This window comes from Ranitomeya variabilis, chromosome 1 (assembly GCF_051348905.1).
Source record: "Ranitomeya variabilis isolate aRanVar5 chromosome 1, aRanVar5.hap1, whole genome shotgun sequence".
NCBI classification, from domain to species: domain Eukaryota; kingdom Metazoa; phylum Chordata; class Amphibia; order Anura; family Dendrobatidae; genus Ranitomeya; species Ranitomeya variabilis.
Window position 1 is genome coordinate 794,099,896 of NC_135232.1, and position 22,341 is coordinate 794,122,236.

Sequence of the window (22,341 nt, forward strand, 5' to 3'; positions counted from 1 at the left end):
GTCTTACGCCGGTTTTACACGTTCTGATATTTCTGGTACCGGAAAAACTGGTACCGGAGATATCAGTGTCTGTGTGTGTACTACATGCAGCACACCACGTGTGGCAACCGTGTGCCGCAACAGTACCACACGGACGGCTGCCGGGAAAACAGCGCTACATTAAGCGCTGTTTTCCGGCGGCTGGTGCTGAAGCCGGCTGTCATCCCTTCTCCCCTGCTCTGCCGGCAAGCAGCACGAGCGTGGGAGAATGAATGAATGAGAAGCTGCGGGCACAGGCTCAGTAACTAGCGGTGACGTCACTGAGTCTGTGCTCGTTACCGGCATGAACTCCTGTGACCTCAGGACCGTGGGACAATGCAAATGATGAGGCCAGTGACCTCATCACTTGCATTCTCCCACGGTCCAGAGGTCATAGGAGTTCATGTCAGCAGCGAGCACAGACTCAGTGACGTCACCGCTAGTTACTGAGCCTGTGCCCGCAGCGTCTCATTCATTCCCCAGTGGTTTACAGCCAGGGCAGTCACATTAGCACCACTCCTGGTTGTAAACTGTATATCCCCTACATATGGATTATGGCGTGGGACTGAACACCGGATAGGTATGGTACATTGTTGGTTTATTATATTGAGGGCATCGATTTGATTACCAGTATAATAAACATGGCAAAACTGTGTGGTGTATGATTTCATTAAAATACTTTACTCTTACTGTGTGGTGTTTATTTAACCCTTTACCAACTATTATTGACACCTCTCCATTACTAAGTCGGGCTTAATGTCGCCTTACAATAGGAAGGTGACATTAACCTCCCATTACCCCACTTGCCACCACTATAAGGCAAGTGGGAGGAAACAGGCAAAGCTCCAGAATTGGCGCATCTAATATATGCGCCTCTTCTGGGCAGCTGGGGGCTGCTGTTTTTAGGCTGGGGGGGCCATATCCATGGCCCCTTACCGACCTGAGAATAGCAGCCCCCAACTGTGAGTTTTGCCGGGTTGATTTAAAAACAGGGGGACCCCATGTCGGGTTTTTCATTCATTCATTTATTCATTCATTCTCTCCTGCTCGCCGGCAGAGCAGGGGAGAATGGATGAGAGCCGAGTTCAGCACCAGCCGGCCTACAGTAGGACTACTTCCCCGGCAGCCTTCTTGCACACAGAGGACAGTGTGCACTGTTCTCCGTGTGCATGTGTGCGGCACGTTTTGCAGCCCGTGTATCTGGGTGAAAACGGACATGCCTGCGTGTTTTGCACACGGACACACGGTCCATGAAAACACGCTGACATGTGCATAGACCCATTCATTTGAATGGGTCTACGTGTGCCAGTGTCTCCGGAACGTGAGAAAACTGTCACCACACGTACCAGAGACACGGACGTGTGAAACCAGCCTTAAACTGAGGGACTGTGAAATAAATCACATCTATAAAAATTCATTTGGGCCATCCAAATGCGTTAAGAGTTCAAGAAAACGCCTTCAAAATTGTCGCAAGATGGTACACTACACCGGACAAAACACACATCTGGTTTCCCAGCATCCCCCCAACATGCTGGCGATGTGGGCTGGTTAACGGGCCGCTTCTACATATATGATGGTTGTGTGAGAAGATAGAGCCATTCTGGAAGAATGTCTTAAAAATCATTACTAGGATATGTCACTGTCTGAATCCCCACAATTGAGCCTTATCTTCATTAACTCGTCCAGCAACACACCACAAACCAGACACAAAACCTTACTATTTCTATTGGCAGCAGCCAAGCTCTTAATACCCCCAAAGTGGCGTATGCAGAGGTGCTCGAACATTTCGGAGTGGATTAGGTTGATCAGCTCTATTACACTGAAGAAATGGCAGCTTATGCCCATTTCTCACATGACAAATTTAGTAAAATCTGGACCCCATGGACAGTATACCGGAAATCAAAGGAATATGTAGAACTGGTAGGGAGACAGCCCACCACCTCCACTTGAGCCGTTTACTTATAAAACAGGCTATTACAACTAATGACTTTTATCAATATACTCTCTTATTATGTCTTCAGAGAGTAGTTATATTATTAGTGTGAACCACCAACCTCCTCTTCTCCCCCCTCCCTATCCATCCTTATCCTAGATGGTTATCTAAAATACCTTTCCTTTTAAATCTTTTCTATCTTACTTCCTTCTGTTGTTTGTTATATATGTTTTTTTCGTTTGAAAATGACATGCAGTGTATATGAAAAAATATGGGAAATTGGAATTGCAGACATCCTACTTTCAGAAGAAGGAATAGTCCTGGCAGTTTATGTTAACGTGGATGGAGATACCGGATGACTTCTGTCGACAGAACTGATCATCGATGTTATTAAGACTGAGTCAAGCAAAAGACTTCTGGCTTTGTCTGTTATAAAATATTTGGGTGTCCTGAACTCCCATATATGGTGGGTACACTTAATATCAGACTAATGTTCTGTTTAATGTCACGTTATTTAAAATACCACATGGTTATAAGTATTCAGACCCTTTGCTCAGTATTGAGTAGAAGCACCTTGAGCTAGTACAGCCATGAGTCTTCTTGGGAATGATGCAACAAGTTTTTCACACCTGGATTTGGGGACCCTCTGCCATTTTTCCTTGCAGATCCTCTACAGTTGCGTCAAGCTGGATGGTGAACACTGGTGGACAGCCATTTTCCGGTCTCTGAAGAAATGTTCAATTGGGTTTAGGTCAGGGCTCTGGCTGGGCCAGTCAAGAATGGTCACAGAGTTGTTCTGAAGCCACTCCTTTGTTATTTTAGCTGTGTGCTTAGGGTCATTGCCTCGTTGGAAGGTGAACCTTCGTTCAAGTCTGAGGTCCAGAGCACTCTGGAACAGGTTTCATCCAGGATATCTCTGTACTTGGCCGAAATCATGTTTCCTTCAATGACAACCAGCATGGTGCTGCCACCACCTTGTTTCACTGTTGGGATTGTATTGGCCAGGTGACGAGCAGTGCCTGGTTTTCTCCACACATACCGCTTAGAATTATCACCAACAAGGTCTATCTTCGTCTCATCAGACTAGAGATTCTTATTTCTCATAGTCTGGGGGTCCTTCATGTGTTTTATTAGCAAACTCTATGCAGGCTTTTATATGTCTTGCACTGAGGAGAGGCCATAAAGGTCCGACTGGTGGAGGGCTGCAGTGATAGTTGACTTTGTGGAACCTTCTCCAATCTCCCTACTGGATCTCTGGAGCTCAGCCACAGTGATCTTGGGGTTATTCGTTACCTCTCTCACCAAGGCTCTTCACCCACGATTGCTCAGTTTGGCTGGATGGCCAGGTCTAGGAAGACTTCTGGTGGTCCCAAACTTCTTCCATTTAAGGATTATGGAGGCCACTGTGCTCTTAGGAACCTTGAGTACTGCAGAAATTATGTTGTAACCTTGGCCAGATCTGTGCCTTGCCACAATTCTGTCTCTGAGCTCCTTGTCCAGTTCTTTTGACCTCATGATTCTCATTTGGTCTGACATGCACTGTGAGCTGTGAGGTCTTATATAGACAGGTGTGTGCCTTTCCAAATCAAGTCCTGTCAGTTTAATTAAACACAGCAGGACTCCAGTGAAGGAGTAGAACCATCTCAAGGAGGATCACAAGGAAATGGACAGCATGTGACTTAAATATGATTTGTCTGAGCAAAGGGTCTGAATACTTATGACCAAATGATATTTCAGTTTTTCTTTTTTATTAAAGTTGCAAAAAAATTCTACATTTATGCTTTTTTTCAGTCAAGATGGGGTGCAGTGTACATTAATGTGAAAGAAAAAATGAACTTACTTGAATTTACCAAATGGCTGCAATGAAACAAAGAGTGAAATATTTAAAGGGGTATGAATAATAATAATAATAATCTTTATTTTTATATAGCGCTAACATATTCCACAGCGCTTTATAGTTTTGCACACATTATCATCACTGTCACCGATGGGGCTCACAATCTAAATTCCCTATCAGTATGTCTTTGGAATGTGGGAGGAAACCGGAGAACCCGGAGGAAACCCACGCAAACACGGGGAGGACATACAAACTCCTTGCAGATGTTGTCCAAGGTGGGATTAGAACCCAGGACTCCAGCGCTGCAAGGCTGCAGTGCTAACCACTGAGCCATCGTGCTGCCCATATTTTCCATACCCACTGTAAATGAATTGCGAACATGGTTCTCCAGGTCAGTATCATTACAGAGAAAGCAAACTTGCAGATAATTGTTTTTCCAAGTGTTAAAATACAATTTGGAATTTGGTTAATAAAAAAAAATATTTTCCTTGTGTTGCCGTTTTCCAGATATTGTTGATGGCATGGCACGCTGACTTTTTTTTAATAGGTATCATTTTAGTGTAGATATGACGGAATTCTGGAGTTCTGTTTTTTCTTCTCATTACAGCATTTACCGATTGGGTTAGATCATTTAATACTTTGATAGATTGGACTTTTACGGACACAGCAATACCACATATCTATTTGTTTTTAATTATTTTTAATGGGGGCAGAAGGATAGATTACATTTTTTATTTTTTTTTTTAATATTTTTAAACACTTTTTCTTATAACGTTTATTTGTCATTATTGTTTAGTTGCCTTAGGGGACTTGAGCCTGCTGGTGGCAAACCCCAGTCATTGGCCACTGAACCTGACTTGTACATAGAAGTTGCAAGGGCCACATGTGGCCTGCGATGCCATTCTGTGTGGCCCCTTATCCCTCATACAGAAAAATGCTTGTGTGATTAGCAATATTTGGGCAGTCACAAACAGAAGGGTAGTGGCAGCAGCTGTGGAGCACGGACTGGCAGGTACTAATGGTGCCCTGTGCAGACATCTCTGGATGCCCCATATGTCAGGAGAATAGGGGCCTCGTCGTCCATTTGGCCCTCCAGAAAGGAGTAAGTGAACTAGACAGGTTGCCTTCTGTGTCTGTGACTCGGTCCACTGTAGTTTATGGGAACTGTGAATAAATGGGCAGCAAGCACAAAACCCATTTTGTAGAGAACCATGTGCATGCCTGACCTCTTCCTCTTTAGGACCGATTCACATTTTTTTTCCCGAGGATTAAGAAGTGGGTTTTGCTGCAAATCCACATGAAAATGCATGCTTGCAATAATTCTTTGACTAAGGGTACCGTCACACAGTGAAATTTCCATCGCTACGACGGTACGATTCGTGACGTTCTAGCGATATCGTTATGATATCGCAGTGTCTGACACGCAGCAGCGATCAGGGACCCTGCTGAGAATCGTACGTCGTAGCACATCGTTTGGAACTTTCTTTCGTCGCTTGATCACCCGCTGACATCGCTGGATCGTTGTGTGTGACAGCGATCCAGCGATGTGTTCGCTTGTAACCAGGGTAAACATCGGGTAACTAAGCGCAGGGCCGCGCTTAGTAACCCGATGTTTACCCTGGTTACAAGCGTAAACGTAAAAAAAACAAACAGTACATACTTACATTCCGGTGTCTGTCCTCCGGCGTCTCAGCTTCTCTGCACTGTGTGAGCGCCTGCCGGCCGGAAAGCGAGCTCAGCGGTGACGCGGTGACGTCACCGCTCTGCTTTCCGGCTATGGCGCTTACACAGTGGAGAGAAGCAGAACGCCGGGGACAGACACCGGAATGTGAGTATGTACTGTTTGTTTTTTTTACGTTAACGCTGGTAACCAGGGTAAACATCGGGTTACTAAGCGCGGCCCTGCGCTTAGTAACCCGATGTTTACCCTGGTTACCCGGGGACTTCGGCATCGCTCCAGCGCCGTGATTGCAAAGTGTGACCGCAGTCTACGACGCTGGAGCGATATTCATACGACGCTGCGACGTCACGAATCATGCCGTCGCAGCGATGGAAATTTCACTGTGTGACGGTACCCTAAGTGTCTTATTAGTTTTACGTTTTACTGCAAAGTGTTAAAAAAAAGTGAAAAAAAAACAAAACAGTCTTGTGTCAATTAAACAAGCATTTTCCAATTAAAACCAGTTGGAAACTTATTTGAAGGGTATTTGACGTGGACTTAGGAGCAAAATCTATTTCTAAATCCTCGTCAAAAAACCTCAATGTGAACATACCATAAGAGTGCTGATTGGTAGAGGTAAGAGTCCCATAAGTAGAATTTCTACCTATCAGACATTTATGGTATATACTTTCAATATGCCACAAATACCCTTTTAACTTTTAGTGTGGCCCCCGGATTGATTCAGTATGACAATGTCACGCTTAGATAAAAAAAAATTGTATACCCGACATAGAGGTATAGAAAGGTTTTCTTCTGATTGATTCCATATAGAATCTTTCTAGAACAGCTTTTATGGAATATTGCGGAAGTGGCCATGGTTATAAATGCAGCTTTTCATTCTACTAAATTCAATGGTGCAACAGATGAAATGGCAAGTACACTCAGCTCCATTGCATATGTGTTCGCACTTTTTATATAGTTCAAAAATATCTGTACTAAAAATGGATGCACTTTAAAGCAAGTATATGCGGTCAGTTTTTGTTTTTTTAAATGACATGGGGGGGTGTCAGGAGGACATGAGGCTGGAGTTTCTGAAATAAATAAAAATCATGGAAGAATAGGGATTTTTGTGTACTCACCGTAAAATCCTTTTCTCCGAGCCACTCATTGGGGGACACAGGACCATGGGTGTTATGCTGCTGTCACTAGGAGGCTGACACTAAGTTGAGACAAAAAAGGTTAGCTCCTCCCCTGCAGTATACACCCTCATGCTGGCTTCTAGAGACCCAGTTCAGTGCAAAAGCAGTAGGAGATTAATATCAATATAATACATAACAGAGTATAACATGTCAGAAAAAAGTCAAGAACCAAAAAGTTAACAAGCCGTAAGGCTAACAGGGTGGGTGCTGTGTCCCCCAATGAGTGGCTCAGAGAAAAGGATTTTACGGTGAGTACACAAAAATCCCTATTTCTCCTTCGCCACATTGGGGGACACAGGACCATGGGACATCCCAAAGCAGTCCCTGGGTGGGTAACAATACAACCAAATAACTCTGTGTACCCTCTGACTTATAAATGCACAACAGCCGCCTGCAGAATACGTCTGCCAAGGGCCGCATCCGCGGAAGAATGAGTGTGGACGTTGTAGTGCTTTGTGAAAGTATGCAGGCTAGACCATGTTGCGGCCTTGCAAACCTGCTCCGCCGACGCCTGGTGCCGAATGGCCCAGGAAGCACCAACTGACCGAGTAGAGTGAGCTCTAACCCCCGCCGGGATGGGCCTGCCCCTGACCCGATAAGCTTCTTGAATAGCCGATCGGATCCATCTGGCTATCGTAGCCTTAGATGCGGCTGAACCCTTCCTGTGACCCTCATGGAGGATAAAGAGGGAATCCGACTTACGGAAAGAGGCAGTCCTAGAGACGTACCTCCTGAGAGCCCGTACCACGTCCAAAGTGTGAAGGGCCTTTTCGACCCTGTGTTTTGGCTGTGGACAAAAGGAGAGTAGAATAATATCTTCGTTGAGGTGAAAAGATGACACCACCTTAGGGAGAAAAGCGGGAGATGGGCGTAAGACTACTTTGTCCTGGTGGAAGGAAAGGAAGGGCGCCCGGCAGGAAAGTGCGGACAACTCCGAGACGCGCCTGATAGACGTTATCGCCACAAGGAAGGCCACCTTCCAAGAGAGAATAGATAGTGGGACGTCTTGCAGAGGTTCAAACGGAGGTTCCTGAAGGACGCTCAGGACCAAGTTGAGATTCCAGGTCTCTAGTGGCATTCTGTAGGGGGGGAACCACGTGGGAGACTCCTTGGATGAAGGTTCTGACTTGTGAGTTAGTAGCAATCTTACGCTGGAACAACACCGACAGCGCTGAAATCTGGCCCTTGAGGGAACTGAGGGCCAGGCCGGAATCCAAGCCGGACTGGAGAAATTCCAGAATGAAGGGAATGGAGAAAACGAGAGGGGGACGACCGCGGAGTCTGCACCAAGAGAAGAAGGCTTTCCAGGTGCGGTGGTAGATGCGAGCGGAAGACGTCTTGCGAGCTCTGATCATGGTGGAAATGACCTGCTGGGAGAAACCTGCTTGAGTTAGGATCCAGGTTTCAACAGCCACGCCGTTAAACGTAGGGCCCCTGAGCTCTGATGGTAGATCGGTCCTTGGCGCAGTAGATCTGGGCGGTCTGGTAACCGCCAGGGAACGTCGGATACGAGATGCACTAGTTCCGTGTACCATGCGTGACGCGGCCAATCCGGGGCGATAAGGATCACCGGAATCCCCTCTATCTTGATTTTTCGGATCACCTTCGGCAACAGAGGAAGTGGAGGGAACACGTATGGGAATCGGAACCGGTGCCATGGGAATATCAGAGCATCCACCCCAACGGCCCGGGGATCCCGAGAACGCGCTATGAAGTTGGGGACTTTGGCGTTGAGCCTGGATGCCATCAGATCCATGTCCGGAGTCCCCCAGCGAAGGCAGATTTGATGAAAAACCTGTGGATGGAGTTCCCACTCTCCCGAGGCGAGACCCTGACGGCTGAGAAAGTCCGCCGCCCAGTTCTCGACACCCAGAATGTGTACCGCGGAAATGATGGAGTGGTTGTCCCCGGCCCAACGGAGGATGTGTGTGACCTCCTGCATCGCTGCCCTGCTGCGAGTGCCCCCTTGATGGTTTATGTACGCCACAGCTGTGACGTTGTCCGACTGTATTCGGACTGGGTGACCCGCAAGCAGAGGGTGAAAACGTCTCAGGGCAAACCTGATAGCACGGATCTCCAAAATGTTTATGGGAAGTTTCGACTCCCGCATCGACCAACGCCCCTGGGCAGTGTGGTGGAGAAACACCGCTCCCCAACCGAGGAGACTGGCATCGGTGGTCACCACCAGCCAATGGATCGGAAGAAAAGACCTCCCCTGGTGGAGAGTTGACTCCAAAGTCCACCACGTGAGCGCCTGCCTGGTCCGCGGGGACAGAGGGCATGGTCGGTCGAGGGTAAAAGGACTCCTGTCCCAGTTGTCCTGTAGAGCTTGTTGTAAGGGACGGAGATGCAGTTGGGCGAAGGGAATCGCTTTCATTCAGGCCACCATCTTCCCCAGGATCTTCATGGCAAACCGAATGGACTGAGGGCAAGGGCGAGAAAGCGTCCGGGCCCCCTGTTGAAGCGCTTGGGCCTTGGACCGAGGAAGAAAGAAAGATCAGCCCCTTGGACGTGTCTAGGATCATGCCTAGGAAAGAGATCCTTCAAGCTGGAACAGGGGAGGATTTGTCCAGGTTGATTAACCAGCATAGGCACAAAAGGGAATCCAACGTAATGCGGACACTTGTTTCGCAGGCATGAAAAGATGGACCCTTGACCAGAAGGTCGTCTAAGTATGGCAACACGACCACTCCTCGGGAGTGCAGGATGGCCATGACAGCCGCCATGACCTTCGTGAATACCCTGGGTGCTGTGGCAAGACCGAAGGGCAAGGCCGTGAATTGAAAATGGTCCTCTTGGATGGCGAAACGGAGGAACCTTTGGTGTGGCGGAAAGATTGGAATGTGAAGATAAGCATCTCTGATGTCTATTGATGCTAGGAACTCGTCTCGCTCCAATGAGGAAATGACCGACCGAAGGGACTCCATCCGGAAGTGTCGTACTTTTACGTGCTTGTTTAGGAGTTTCAAGTCCAAGATGGGGCGCACGGACCCGTCCCTCTTTGGTACGACGAAGAGGTTTGAGTAGAAACCTCTGAATCTCTCGTGTTCCGGAACCGGAACGATGACCCCGTTTTGGCGGAGGGAATCGATGGCGGAATGGAGAGCGCGTGACTGAGTTCTTGAACTTGGGAGACGAGAGGGAAAAAACCGAGCTGGAGGGGAGACGGAAAATTCTATTTTGTAACCAGACGACACCAGGTCTCTGACCCATTCGTCGGGAATGACGGAAAGCCAGACATGACGAAAAAGAAGCAGGCGTCCGCCTACCTTGGTGGTGTCGACTGGAATACTCCTCGAGTCATTGTGGAGGAAATCTGGCAGGTCTAGAACCTCTGGTTCTGGGATGTCTAGGTTTTCCTCTCCAGAACTGATTCGGTTTGTAAGAAGGCCGGGAGTCTCTGTGCGTGTAGATCGTTCTGATCTAGACGATGCAGTGGAGTTGGACCAGAAAGGGCCACCTCGAAAGGGGCGAAAACGAAAATACTGTTGGCGCTGAAAAGCAGCTTTTGGTCTGTGTTGAGGGAGGAACTTGCTTTTTCCCCCTGTAGCATCGGAAATAAGTTGGTCCAATTTTTCTCCAAATAGGCGTCCGCCCTGAAAGGGGAGAGAAATCAGAGACTTTTTTGAGGAGGAATCCGCCCGCCACTCTCTAAGCCAGATAGCTCTCCTGATGGTGACGGCGTTTGAAGCCGCTGTTGCCGCACAGTCTGCTGCGTCTAAAGATGTGTACATCACATAATCTGCTGCCATAGCAATTTGTTTGGCGAGGTCCGCTGCTTCAGCCGGAAGAGCGTGGTCCTGAAAGGAATGTGCCAGAGTATCTGCCCAGGAAACCATAGCTTTGGCGACCCATGCCGCAGCGAAGGAAGGGGACAGGGAGGAACCTGAGGCTTCATACACCGATCGCGCCAGGGAATCTAACTGGCGCTCTGTGGGACTTTTAATTGATGCCCCGTCAGGTACTGATAACAGCGTTTTGGTAGCCAAACGTGACACCGGATGATCCACCAGCAGTAGCTCCGTCCAATCCTTAACCAGCTCTGAGGAAAAAGGATATTTAGATTCCAGAGCCTTTTTGCCCGTAAAGCGTTTATCCGGTCGCTCCCTGTGCCTCTTAACTATCTCTAGAAAATCCGGATGGGAGGCGAACACCTTATGGGATCGCTTGTTTCTAGTGAAGGAAACTGCGGGATCCGGAGCTGAATTAGGGTCATCATTAACCTTTATCGCATGATTGACAGCCTCAATGAGGGAGTCAACAGTTGAGCGGAACTCCGGAGAATCCGGGTCCATGGACGCCTCAGACTCATACTCAGAGTCGTGATCGCTTCTAGCCCCTGGGGAGGGTGAGCGAGAAGTGGAGCTATTGGAGGCTGAATGGCTTGGTGAATGATCAGGAGAGGTAGTGCGGATCCGTTTTGTGGATGTCCGAACCTCCTGTGGGTGAGAGCGGCCCCTGCTGGCCGACGATTCCCCTGTAATAGAGGGATCTCTTAACCCAGGAAAACGAACGCCCCGCTCCCCAGAGGGGTCATGAAGGGATTCAATCGCCTTAGCTAGCGAAGCCACGGATTGGGACAGGGACGTGGCCCACTCAGGGGGACTAGGAGCACTGGGGTCGGTAGCGGCGGAGGGCTCCTGGGCACATTGGGCATCACAGGTTGGGCAGAACGGGGAGCTCTGAGGCCTGGGAAGAGGAGCCTGGCAGGTGGTACAAGCAGAGAAAAAGGTGGTATGAACCTTAGAGACCTTTTTACCCCTTGACTGGGACATGTTGTACCCCAATGTAATGCACAGAGCTGCTATGAGGAAGCTGAGGGGTAGCGCTGCAGGGAAGCAGATAAAGCCGTCTCCTTACCCGGTCCTGCGCCCCGCAATTGAGTGGAGAAGGAAGATCCTCCGTGGGAGTTAGATAAAAGACCGGCCGGCGCTGCGTGCTGCAGGGGGAAGATGGCTGCCGAGACCCTGAAGTGTAGTCTCGCAGGGAGCGAGAAGCGCCAGAAGCATGGGCGGGGCCGTAGAAGTGATGCGTGGAGTGGGCGGAGCCTACCGGAGTGCGGCCTAACAAAGGGCCGAAGCCGGGGACTAACTTTCTGGCCTTGGCCGGCGCGCACCCGCGGACCGCGGGGAAAAGAATCGCGGCCTCTGTAAAGGATCCTGCCGCTAAGGAGCCCCCCAGAAAAGGTGACCGCCATAGAAAAAGACCGACCCCTAGGCCATACCCAGTGGCAGGGGCGCGCACCATCTGCACTTACCCCATAAAGGTGCCCGGGCAACATGGGACGGTGCAGGGTTGGGGGAGCCTCCATCCACCACCCCCGTGGAAAAGGGGGGTGGAAAGGAACCGTCCGCCTCCTTCCATCATCTGCTCTTTTTCAGTGGTGATGCAGTGGGGGCTGCACGGACGCCACAGGGAATAGTGCCTCTGTACAGCCGAGGGTGAAACCTGGTGGGCAGGGCAGATGTCCGGCAATAAAAAGGCCTGGCTGCAGAAGAGGATACTGGAGGTAACACACCAGTGCTCTTCTGTTACTCGGGGGGAGATCGGTGCACGTGAAAGGGGCCCGTCGCCCAAAAAGGTCAGCTCAGGCAGTGGCTTCCCACGTCGCAGGAGAGGATACAGAGAGGTGAAACTCCCGTGCTCACCTGTTGTTGGTTCGGGGGAGATCGGAACATGAAAGAAACCGTCGCCCCCTTCGCTCAGAATAAAAAGGTTTAAATCCAGTGTGCCTCCTACGGACACTAAGCTTGAACTGGGTCTCTGGAAGCCAGCATGAGGGTGTATACTGCAGGGGAGGAGCTAACCTATTTTGTCTCAACTTAGTGTCAGCCTCCTAGTGACAGCAGCATAACACCCATGGTCCTGTGTCCCCCAATGTGGCGAAGGAGAAATGATAATTGGATACAAAACATATGACAATACGTTTGCATCAACTTCTATAGAATGCAATGTTAGAAAAAAAGTGATCTGTTTTACATTGGTTGAAAATTTCAGCAGATTTATTTTCTGGCAAATTGCAAAAAAAAAAAAAAAACGGATCCAGATGTATATGTGCACAAACTATGTCAGGCAGATAACCATTTGGGATATGTTTCCACTATGGCATTCTATATAACCACAAATAATCTGTTTAACCCCTTAGTGACAGAGCCAATTTGGTACTTAATGACCGAGCCAATTTTTACAATTCTGACCAGTGTCACTTTATGAGGTTATAACTCTGGAACGCTTTATCGGATCCCGCTGATTCTGAGATTGTTTTTTCGTGACATGTTGTACTTCAAGTTAGTGGTAACATTTCTTCGATATTACTTGCGATTATTTATGAAAAAAATGGAAATATGGCGAAAATTTTTAAAATTTTGCAATTTTCAAACTTTGTATTTTTATGCCCTTAAATCAGAGAGATATGTCACAAAAAATAGTTAATAAATAACATTTCTCACATGTCTACTTTACATCAGCACAATTTTGGAAACAATTTTTTTTTTTGTTAGGGAGTTATAAGGGTTAAAAGTTGACCAGCAATTTCTCATTTTTACAACACCATGTTTTTTTTAAGGGCCACATCACCTTTGAAGTGATTTTGAGGGGTCTATATGATAGAAAATAACCAAGTGTGACACCATTCTAAAAACTGCACCCCTCAAGCTGCTCAAAACCACATTCAAGAAGTTTATTAACCCTTTACGTACTTCACAGGAACTAAAACAATGTGGAAGAAAAAAATTAACATTTTACTTTTTTTTGCAAACATTTTACTTCAGAACCATTTTTTTTAATTTTCACAAGTGTAAAAACAGAAATTTAACCACAAATTTTGTTGTGCAATTTTTCCTGAGTACGCCGATACCCCATATGTGGAGGTAAACCACTGTTTGGGCGCACCGCAGAGCTTGGAAGTGAAGGAGCACCGTTTGACTGTTTCAATGCAGAATTGGCTGGAATTGAGATCGGACGCCATGTCGCGTTTGGAGAGCCCCTAATGTGCCTAAACAGTGGAAACCCCCCACAAGTGACACCATTTTGGAAACTAGACCCCCCAAGGAACTTATCTAGATGTGTGGTGAGCACTTTGAACCCCCAAGTGCTTCACAGAAGTTTATAACGTAGAGCCGTGAAAATAAAAAAATCGCATTTGTTTTCACAAAAATGATTTTTTCGCCCACAAATTCTTATTTTCACAAGGGTAACAGGAGAAATTAGACCACAAAAGTTGTTGTGCAATTTCTCCTGAGTACGTCGATACCCCATATGTGGAGGTAAACCACTGTTTGGGCGCACCGCAGAGCTTGGAAGTGAAGGAGCACCGTTTGACTTTTTCAATGCAGAATTGGCTGGAATTGAGATCGGATGCCATGTCGCGTTTGGAGAGTCCCTGATGTGCCTAAACAGTGGAAACCCCCCACAAGTGATACCATTTTGGAAACTAGACCCCCCAAGGAACTTATCTAGATGTGTGGTGAGCACTTTGAACCCCCAAGTGCTTCACAGAAGTTTATAACGTAGAGCCGTGAAAATAAAAAATCTCATTTTTTCTACAAAAATGATCTTTTTGCCCCCAAATTTTTATTTTCACAAGGGTAACAGGAGAAATTAGACCACAAAAGTTGTTGTGCACTTTCTCCTGAGTACGTCGATACCCCATATATGGGGGTAAACCACTGTTTGGGCGCACCGCAGAGCTTGGAAGAGAAGGAGTGTCGTTTTACTTTTTCAATGTAGAATTGGCTGGAATTGAGATCGGACGCCATGTCACGTTTGGAGAGCCGCTGATGTGCCTAAACAGTAGAGACCCCCCACATATGACACCATTTTGGAAACTAGACCCCTTAAGGAACTTATCTAGATGTGTGGTGAGCACTTTAAACCCCCAGGTGCTTCACAGAAGTTTATAACGTAGAGCCGTGAAAATAAAAAAATCGCATTTTTTCTACAAAAATGATCTTTTTGCCTCCAAATTTTTATTTTACCAAGGGTAACAGGAGAAAATGGACCCCAGAAGCTGTTGTACAATTTGTCTTGAGTACGCCGACACCCCATATGTGGGGGTAAACCACTGTTTGGGCGCATGGCTGAGCTCGGAAGCAAAGGAGCGCCATTTGACTTTTCAATGCAAAATTGACTGGAATTGAGATCGGACGCCATGTCGCGTTTGGAGAGCCCCTGATGTGCCTAAACAGCAGAAACCCCCCAAAAGTGACGCCATTTTGGAAACTAGACCCCCCATGGAACTTATCTAGATGTGTAGTGAGAACTTTGAATGCCCAAGTGCATCACAGAAGTTTATAATGCAGAGTCGTGAAAATAAAAAATATATATTTTTTAACAATAAAGATTTTTTAGCCCCCAAGTTTTTATTTTCACAAGGGTAACAAGAGAAATTGGACCCCAAAAGTTGTTGTCCAATTTGTCCTGAGTATGCTGGTACCCCATATGTGGGGGTAAACCACTGTTTGGGCGCATGGCAGAGCTCGGAAGGGAAGGAGTGCCATTTTGGAATGCAGACTTTGATAGAATTGTCTGCGGGCGTTATGTTGCCTTTGCAGACCCCTAATGTACCTAAACAGTAGAAACCCCCAACAAGTGACCCCATTTTGGAAAATAGACCCCCCAAGGAACTTATCTAGATATGTGGTGAGAACTTTGAATGCCCAAGTGCTTCACAGAAGTTTATAATGCAGAGTAGTGAAAATAAAAAATATTTTTTTTCCCACAAAAAAGATTTTTTTAGCCCCCAAATTTTTATTTTCACAAGGGTAACAAGAGAAATTGGACCCCAAAAGTTGTTGTCCAATTTGTCCTGAGTATGCTGGTACCCCATATGTGGGGGTAAACCACTGTTTGGGCGCACGGCAGAGCTCGGAAGGGAAGGAGCGCCATTTTGCAATGCAGACTTTGATAGAATTGTCTGCGGGCGTTATGTTGCGTTTGCAGACCCCTAATGTACCTAAACAGTAGAAACCCCCACAAGTGACCAAATTTTGGAAACTAGACCCCCTAAGGAACTTATCTAGATATGTGGTGAGAACTTTGAAAGCTCAAGTGCTTCACAGAAGTTTATAATGCAGAGTAGTGAAAATAAAAAAATATATTTTTTTCCAACAAAAAAGATTTTTAGCCCCCAAGTTTTTATTTTCACAAGGGTAACAGGAGAAATTGGACCCCAAAAGTTGTTGTCCAATTTATCCCGAGTACGCTGATGCCCCATATGTGGGGGTAAACCACTGTTTGGGCGCACGGCAGAGCTCAGAAGGGAGGGAGTACCATTTGACTTTTTTAGCGCAAAATTGGCTGTCGTGTTTGGAGACCCCCTGATGTACCTAAACAGTGGAAACCCCCCAATTCTAACTCCAACCCTAACCCCAACACAGCCCTAACCCTAATCTCAACCCGATCCATAATCCTAATCACAACCCTAACGATAATCACAACCCTAACCCCAAAACAGCCCTAATCTCAACCCTAACCATAACCCTAATCAAAACCCTAAATCCAACACACCCCTAACCCTAATCCCAACCCTAACCCTAATCCCAACCCTAATCCCAAACGTAACACTAATCCCAACCCTAATCCAAACCCTAACCCTAATCCCAACTCTAACCCTAACTTTAGCCCCAACCCTAACTTTAGCCCCAACCCTAACCATAACTTTAGCCCCCGTCGTCACAAAAAAAGTTCAATGTAACCTTTTTTTTGTACGTCGCGTCCGCCATTTCCGCGGATGCGTGGCCGTAACTCTGCCCCCTCCTCCCCAGGACATAGACTGGGCAGCGGATGCGTTGAAAAACTGCATCCGCTGCCCACGTTGTGCACAATTTTCACAACGTGCGTCGGTACATCGGGCCGACGCATTGCGACCGCCCCGTACCGACGCAAGTGTGAAAGAAGCCTTAGGCTACTTTCAGACATAGCGCATTTTTGAGCGCTATTTTGCGGGCGCTTTTCAAAAATGCGCAATGTCATTTTCGTCTGCCGGCAAAGTGAATGAGAAATTCACTTTGCCGTTCAGACACACCGCAAAAAAACGCGGCGCTTTTGTCTGCAAACACGCCGGCGTAAAAAGAATTGACATGTCAATTCTTTACGCAGCGGCGTGTCTGCGTATCCCCCTAGGGCCCCATGTTACCTTCCACACACAGCGCCTTTGTCCTGGGTGTCGGCGTCTTTGTACGGAGGGGTTGACACCAAGGACCGGACGTGACGTCGGACAGGAAGAGGGAAGCCCCCGCCCCCCAGTGAAGCAGCATGGAGTCCTTCTGTGTGTGTGTGTGTGCGTGTGTGTGCGTGTGTGTGTCCCCATGCGACGCTAGTGCCACCATTGTGCTAAGTCGCCGTATGGGACTACTACTCCCATCCGGTATTAGGATGGGAGAGTTGTCCCTGTGTCCGGCGACTTAGCACAATTGTAAAGTTACACAAAACACCTACACACAATACACATACATGACACACAGTACATACAACATATAACACAGAGTATATACTCACCAACAGCACACTTGTAGGCGAAGCCCTCGATCCTCCAGGAAAAAATCCAAAAATAATAAACCAAATTCATACTCCCTGTCCGCAGAATCCATAAAACGAGTGTCCCACGCCGATCGGCTGCTCTCCGGCGATACACTGCCAGGAGCGAAGCTCCTAGCAGTGTATCGCGTACTGTTCCGGAGTTCAATGACTCCGGCGTCTCGGTTAACAGCAGTACAGCTGCGTTGAACTTTCCCATGCAGCACTGCCGTTAAGCGAGAGTGCCGGGGTCAATGACCGCCGGTAAACTCGCTCGCGCATGCGCAGTGACACACCGACAGGAACTATGGCTCCTGTCAGTGTGTTGCTGCAGCCGTGGAGAGCAGACATATCTCTGGATGTGTCTGTTCTCCATGGAAAATCTTGATACGTGGCACTTAAATATGTGGCAATTAAATACGTGACACGTGGCACTTATACGTGATACGTGTCACTTAAATACGTGGCACTGAAATACGTGATACGTGGCACTTTGATACGTGGCACGTGTCACTTAAATACGTGGCACGTGGCACTGAAATATGTGGCACGTGGCACTTTGATACGTGGCACGTGTCTCTTAAATACGTGGCACGTGGCACTGAAAGATGTGGCACGTGGCACTTTGATACGTGGCACTTTGATACGTGGCACGTGGCACTGAAATATGTGGCACGTGGCACTTTGATACGTGGCACGTGGCACTTTGATACGTGGCACGTGGCACTTTGATACGTGGCACTTTGATACGTGGCACGTGTCACTTAAATACGTGGCACGTGTCACTGAAATATGTGGCACGTGGCACTTTGATACGTGGCACGTGTCTCTTAAATACGTGGCACGTGGCACTGAAAGATGTGGCACGTGGCACTTTGATACGTGGCACGTGGCACTTTGATACGTGGCACTGAAATATGTGGCACGTGGCACTTTGATACGTGGCACGTGGCACTTTGATACGTGGCACTGAAATATGTGGCACGTGGCACTTTGATACGTGGCACGTGGCACTTAAATACGTGGCACGTGGCACTGAAATATGTGGGACACGTCGCACAAAAAAGTTACATGTAGTTTTTTTTGTGTCGACGGTCCGCCGAAGCACGACGCATCCGTCGCACGACGCATCCGTCGCACGACGGATGCGACATGTGGCAATCCGTCGCAATGCATCGCTAATGCAAGCCAATGGAGAAAAAACGCATCCTGCAAGCACTTTTGCAGGATGCGTTTTTTCTCCAACGACGCATTGCGACGGAAGTCAAAAAACGCTAGTGTGAAAGTAGCCTAACCCTAACCCTAGCCCTAACCCTAACCCTAAATTTAGCCCCAACCCTAACTCTAACCCTAACCCTAACCCTAACTCTAACCCTAACCCTAACCCTAATTTTAGCCCCAACTTGTCTTCTCCTGCCGGCCGGCAGATGGCAGCAGATGGCGGGCGCACTGCGCATGCGCCCGCCATGATGAAAAAGCCGGCTGGCAGGAGAAGACAGAAGAGGACCCAGGGACCCCGGGTGAGTATGATAGGGTCCCCGAATCCCCCTATTTCTCTGTCCTCTGATGTGCGATCACATCAGAGGACAGAGAGATAACTGATCGCTTTTTTTTTTTTTTTTTTTTTTTTTTTTTTTGCGGTCGCCGGTAAACTGTTAATTACCGGCGATCGCAAAGCAGGGGTCGGTGCAAATCGACCCCGATCATGTTCTTTGGGGTCTCGGCTACCCCCGGCAGCCGAGACCCCAAAGAACATCCGGGTGCCGGGCGGCGGGCGCACTGCGCGTGCGCCCGCCATTTTTTCCCGGAAAAAAGATGGCGGCGCCCATGGGGAGACACGAGGAGCACCGGGGGAGGTAGGTAAGTATTGGGGGGCTATTGGGGGCCATCGGGGACCACATTTCTCTGTCCTCCGATGTGCGATCACATCGGAGGACAGAGAAATTAAACGGCAAATCGCGTTTTTTTTTTTTTTGTTGCGACCGCCGGTAAACGCCGGTAAAGTACCCTTAGCGGCCGCCGTTAAAAGGCGTATCGGCGGTCGTTAAGGGGTTAAAGATCACATTTTTCATGTTGAACCAGACACAGGATGCCTGTTCTGGGCTTCTCCTGTGTGAGACATAATGACACCCTGCTCTGCTCTCAGTACAAAGGGCATCTAAATTTCCCGAGCACAACCATCAGAAGTGTGAATACTGACACGTTTGAAAAGGTAATGTGGGGAAAGGTCAGTACAGGATAGGTGACAGTGCTATGGGAATAAGAGAGCTGATAAGAAGGGTTTGCTAAACTCTAAACTCAGCTGTGCTCCCCCTTCCCCCACTGACTCATGCAGGAATTTAGACCAAGAGATCAAAGCTGTATGTCATTATCTCTCAAATCTATGTCAAATCTACCCTAAGCTGTGGTGGGGGCGTGTTCTTGTTGCCTGTGAATGTTGCTGCCTGCTTATGATTGGTCAGCATCACACAGGGAGAAGAAGTACACGCCTCCAGTGAAAACGGTCTAATAAGTCCAAGTGGGCGTTAACGAAAATTAACTCATTAGGTGCCAAATACTTTCATTGCTAATCTTGCGGCAACAATTAGTCAAAATAAAAAACAAAAGCTTTATTTCACTTTGCAGCCACTATTATACACTATGTCCAGTTCAACATACACAATTGAGAGAAAAGTCCTCTTTAAGGATGTTTTTTTACAGTACAAACGCATACGTCAAGTACACCATAAAAATGTGGTGTGAAAAGTGAAAAAAAACCTTAGTTGTGTGTGAGCACTGTATTACAAATGATACTGGTTCCACAAAACTCTTTATCTAGGAAGACAGAGATGCAGAAAGGGCTATTTTCATGAGAACTTTTTTTTTTTTTTTAAGGGTCTGAATATAAAAAAAAAACAAAACGTGTCAGTCCAAAGATATACATTTTTGCACAATCTCAAGAACAAAGAAGTGGAGAAAATAAATAAAGTGCAATGATTTTTTAATCACTGGTATATAACTTACCGAGAATCACGACCTGCTGATTTATTCTTGACTGCGGTCTCATCGCCCCCTGAACTGTCATCATCTGACTCTTCAGACTGAAGACCTTCCACCATAGACCGTAAAGGACCTAAAATCAGAACCAAATTTAAAAAATACTTGCTGTTATTAATGTCATGTAAGATAAAATCCATAGTTTACACGTGCAACCCATTTAAAGCTAGCAATTAGTCTTATTGCTTCTTTTAGAGGCAGTAACATGCTGATTTCAACTGGCTATTCGTAGCCTTTTGCTAAGGATCATCTGACCTTATTTTAAAAGGGGTTATCTGGTTCTTTAAAACTGATGGCCTATTCTAATTGTTATAGCTATCAAGTGATAGGAAACAATGAAGCAGTTAAAAGAAGTGACAAGTTCATTCCTTAGGCTGCTTCTGCTTGGAAGTTGCTCACTCTCTTTACATTAAAAGTGGCGAAGCAAGAACAGGGGCAAATAAGCGGTCGGCGTTCTCCTAAAGTGGCAGAACGGCGCTGGACACTGGAGAGATCAGCCCTAGGTCAGTATATTAACACACTCACACTACATTGCGTGCAGATATACACACATTTAATGAAAAAAAACTAAACTGAAAACTGTGAGTGCTTCTTTAATTTAGTGAATGCTTGTGTGTGTGCACACCAGCTCCCATCAGAAACTGACAAGGCGATCGCTTGATCAATTGAATTATTGCATGCTCAAGTCCCCTGAGGGGACTAAAAAATAATGTAAAAAGTAAAAAAAGATTTAAAAGAAAAACATATATAAATTAAAATCAACGTCCTTTTTCACCCATTAAGAAGGAAAATAAAAATACCTTTCTTTTGTAATGGCATATCAGTAAGTGCACTGTATCAAAATGCATTACAACATTAAGTATATATAATAGTAATTATAATATATAATTAATAGTAATTAATAGTAATTAATACTAATTAATTAATTCCCAGAGGAGCATTGTACGGCAAATAAGCCTCCTTACCTTGACAAGCCAGAGATGGTATGTCACTCTCCATAAGGAGAAACGATACCCCTTAGACCCCAGTCCAGAGCCTCTCACCTAGCCAAATCAGTTCTCATGCTTCGCACTGACGAGGGCCAACAGCCCGAAACACCGTGTCTGCGAATTGAGATACTGATTTGGCTTTTATCCTAAGTCACATTGCACGACTCGTTAAAGGGTTGATTGTGACTTGTAGGATCGCTACTTCCAACAGGTGGCGCTATAGAGTTAAGTCCTCTTTTTCTCAGAAGAGGCAATTTGCATATACTAATTAATAGTAATTAATAGTAATGAATAGTAAAATACCATAAAGAAAAAAAAAAAAAATTTAAAATTGGTCATTCCACCGCTCTAACAAATGCAAAACAAAGCAATAAAAACATCTCATGTACCCCAAAGTCCAAAGTGGTTTCAATAAAAATGTTGGCTCTCCACACAAAAAGAAAACAAGCCCTCACTCATCTCCATCAACAGAAAAATAAAATTGTTATGGATCTCGGAAAATGGTGACACACAGCGACATAAACATTATTTTTTTTTAATTCTGGATTGTTTTCATCAATTAAATGGGAAAAAAAATCTATGCAACTTTGGTATCGCTGTAAATGCACTGACCCGGACAATCATATTTCCAGCTAATTTTTACTGCACAACGAACGCCGTTAGAAACAACACCCAAAATACAATGGCGGAATTTCATTTTTTTTCCACCAATTCATTCCACTTGAAATATGTTTTTTTTTAGCACATAAAGGGAACCTGTCAGGATTGTGCACAGTAACCTACAGACAGTGTCAGGTCAGTGCCGATATACTGCTTAAAATGATACCTTGGTTGATTAAATCTGTCTTGTGGTTGTTGTTGAATCATTATTTTCAGTTTTTAGTTAATGATATGCTCGTGCTGTGGGGGGCTTCATGTGGTGCTCTGATTATGGTCACGTGAATGGAAAGATTATGAGGTGCAATAGGGACCAGTTCCTTCCTACGTGTTTTGGAAAAGCGCGGTTTGTGCCTCGTAATCTTGCCGGTCAAGTGACCGTATACGTCACACAGCTCCTGCTGCTCAGGAGAGGCTGCAGATACCAATAGCGAGGTAACCACGCTCACGCACCGCTTGAGAATAGGTAGTGGAGTGTTTGTCACCGGCCGAGACAG

General features: G+C 46.6%; 1 protein-coding gene across 2 annotated transcripts in view; it reads right to left on the reverse strand.

Moving 5' to 3' along the window:
- MLLT1 (MLLT1 super elongation complex subunit) overlaps positions 1-22,341 on the reverse strand; it is a 73,840-nt gene that overhangs the window by 20,374 nt on the left and 31,125 nt on the right. For both annotated transcript variants that reach the window (XM_077273448.1, XM_077273440.1), the window contains exon 8: positions 20,166-20,274. In XM_077273448.1, coding sequence (XP_077129563.1) covers positions 20,166-20,274 — 109 coding nt within the window. The remainder of the gene's footprint in view (positions 1-20,165; positions 20,275-22,341) is intronic.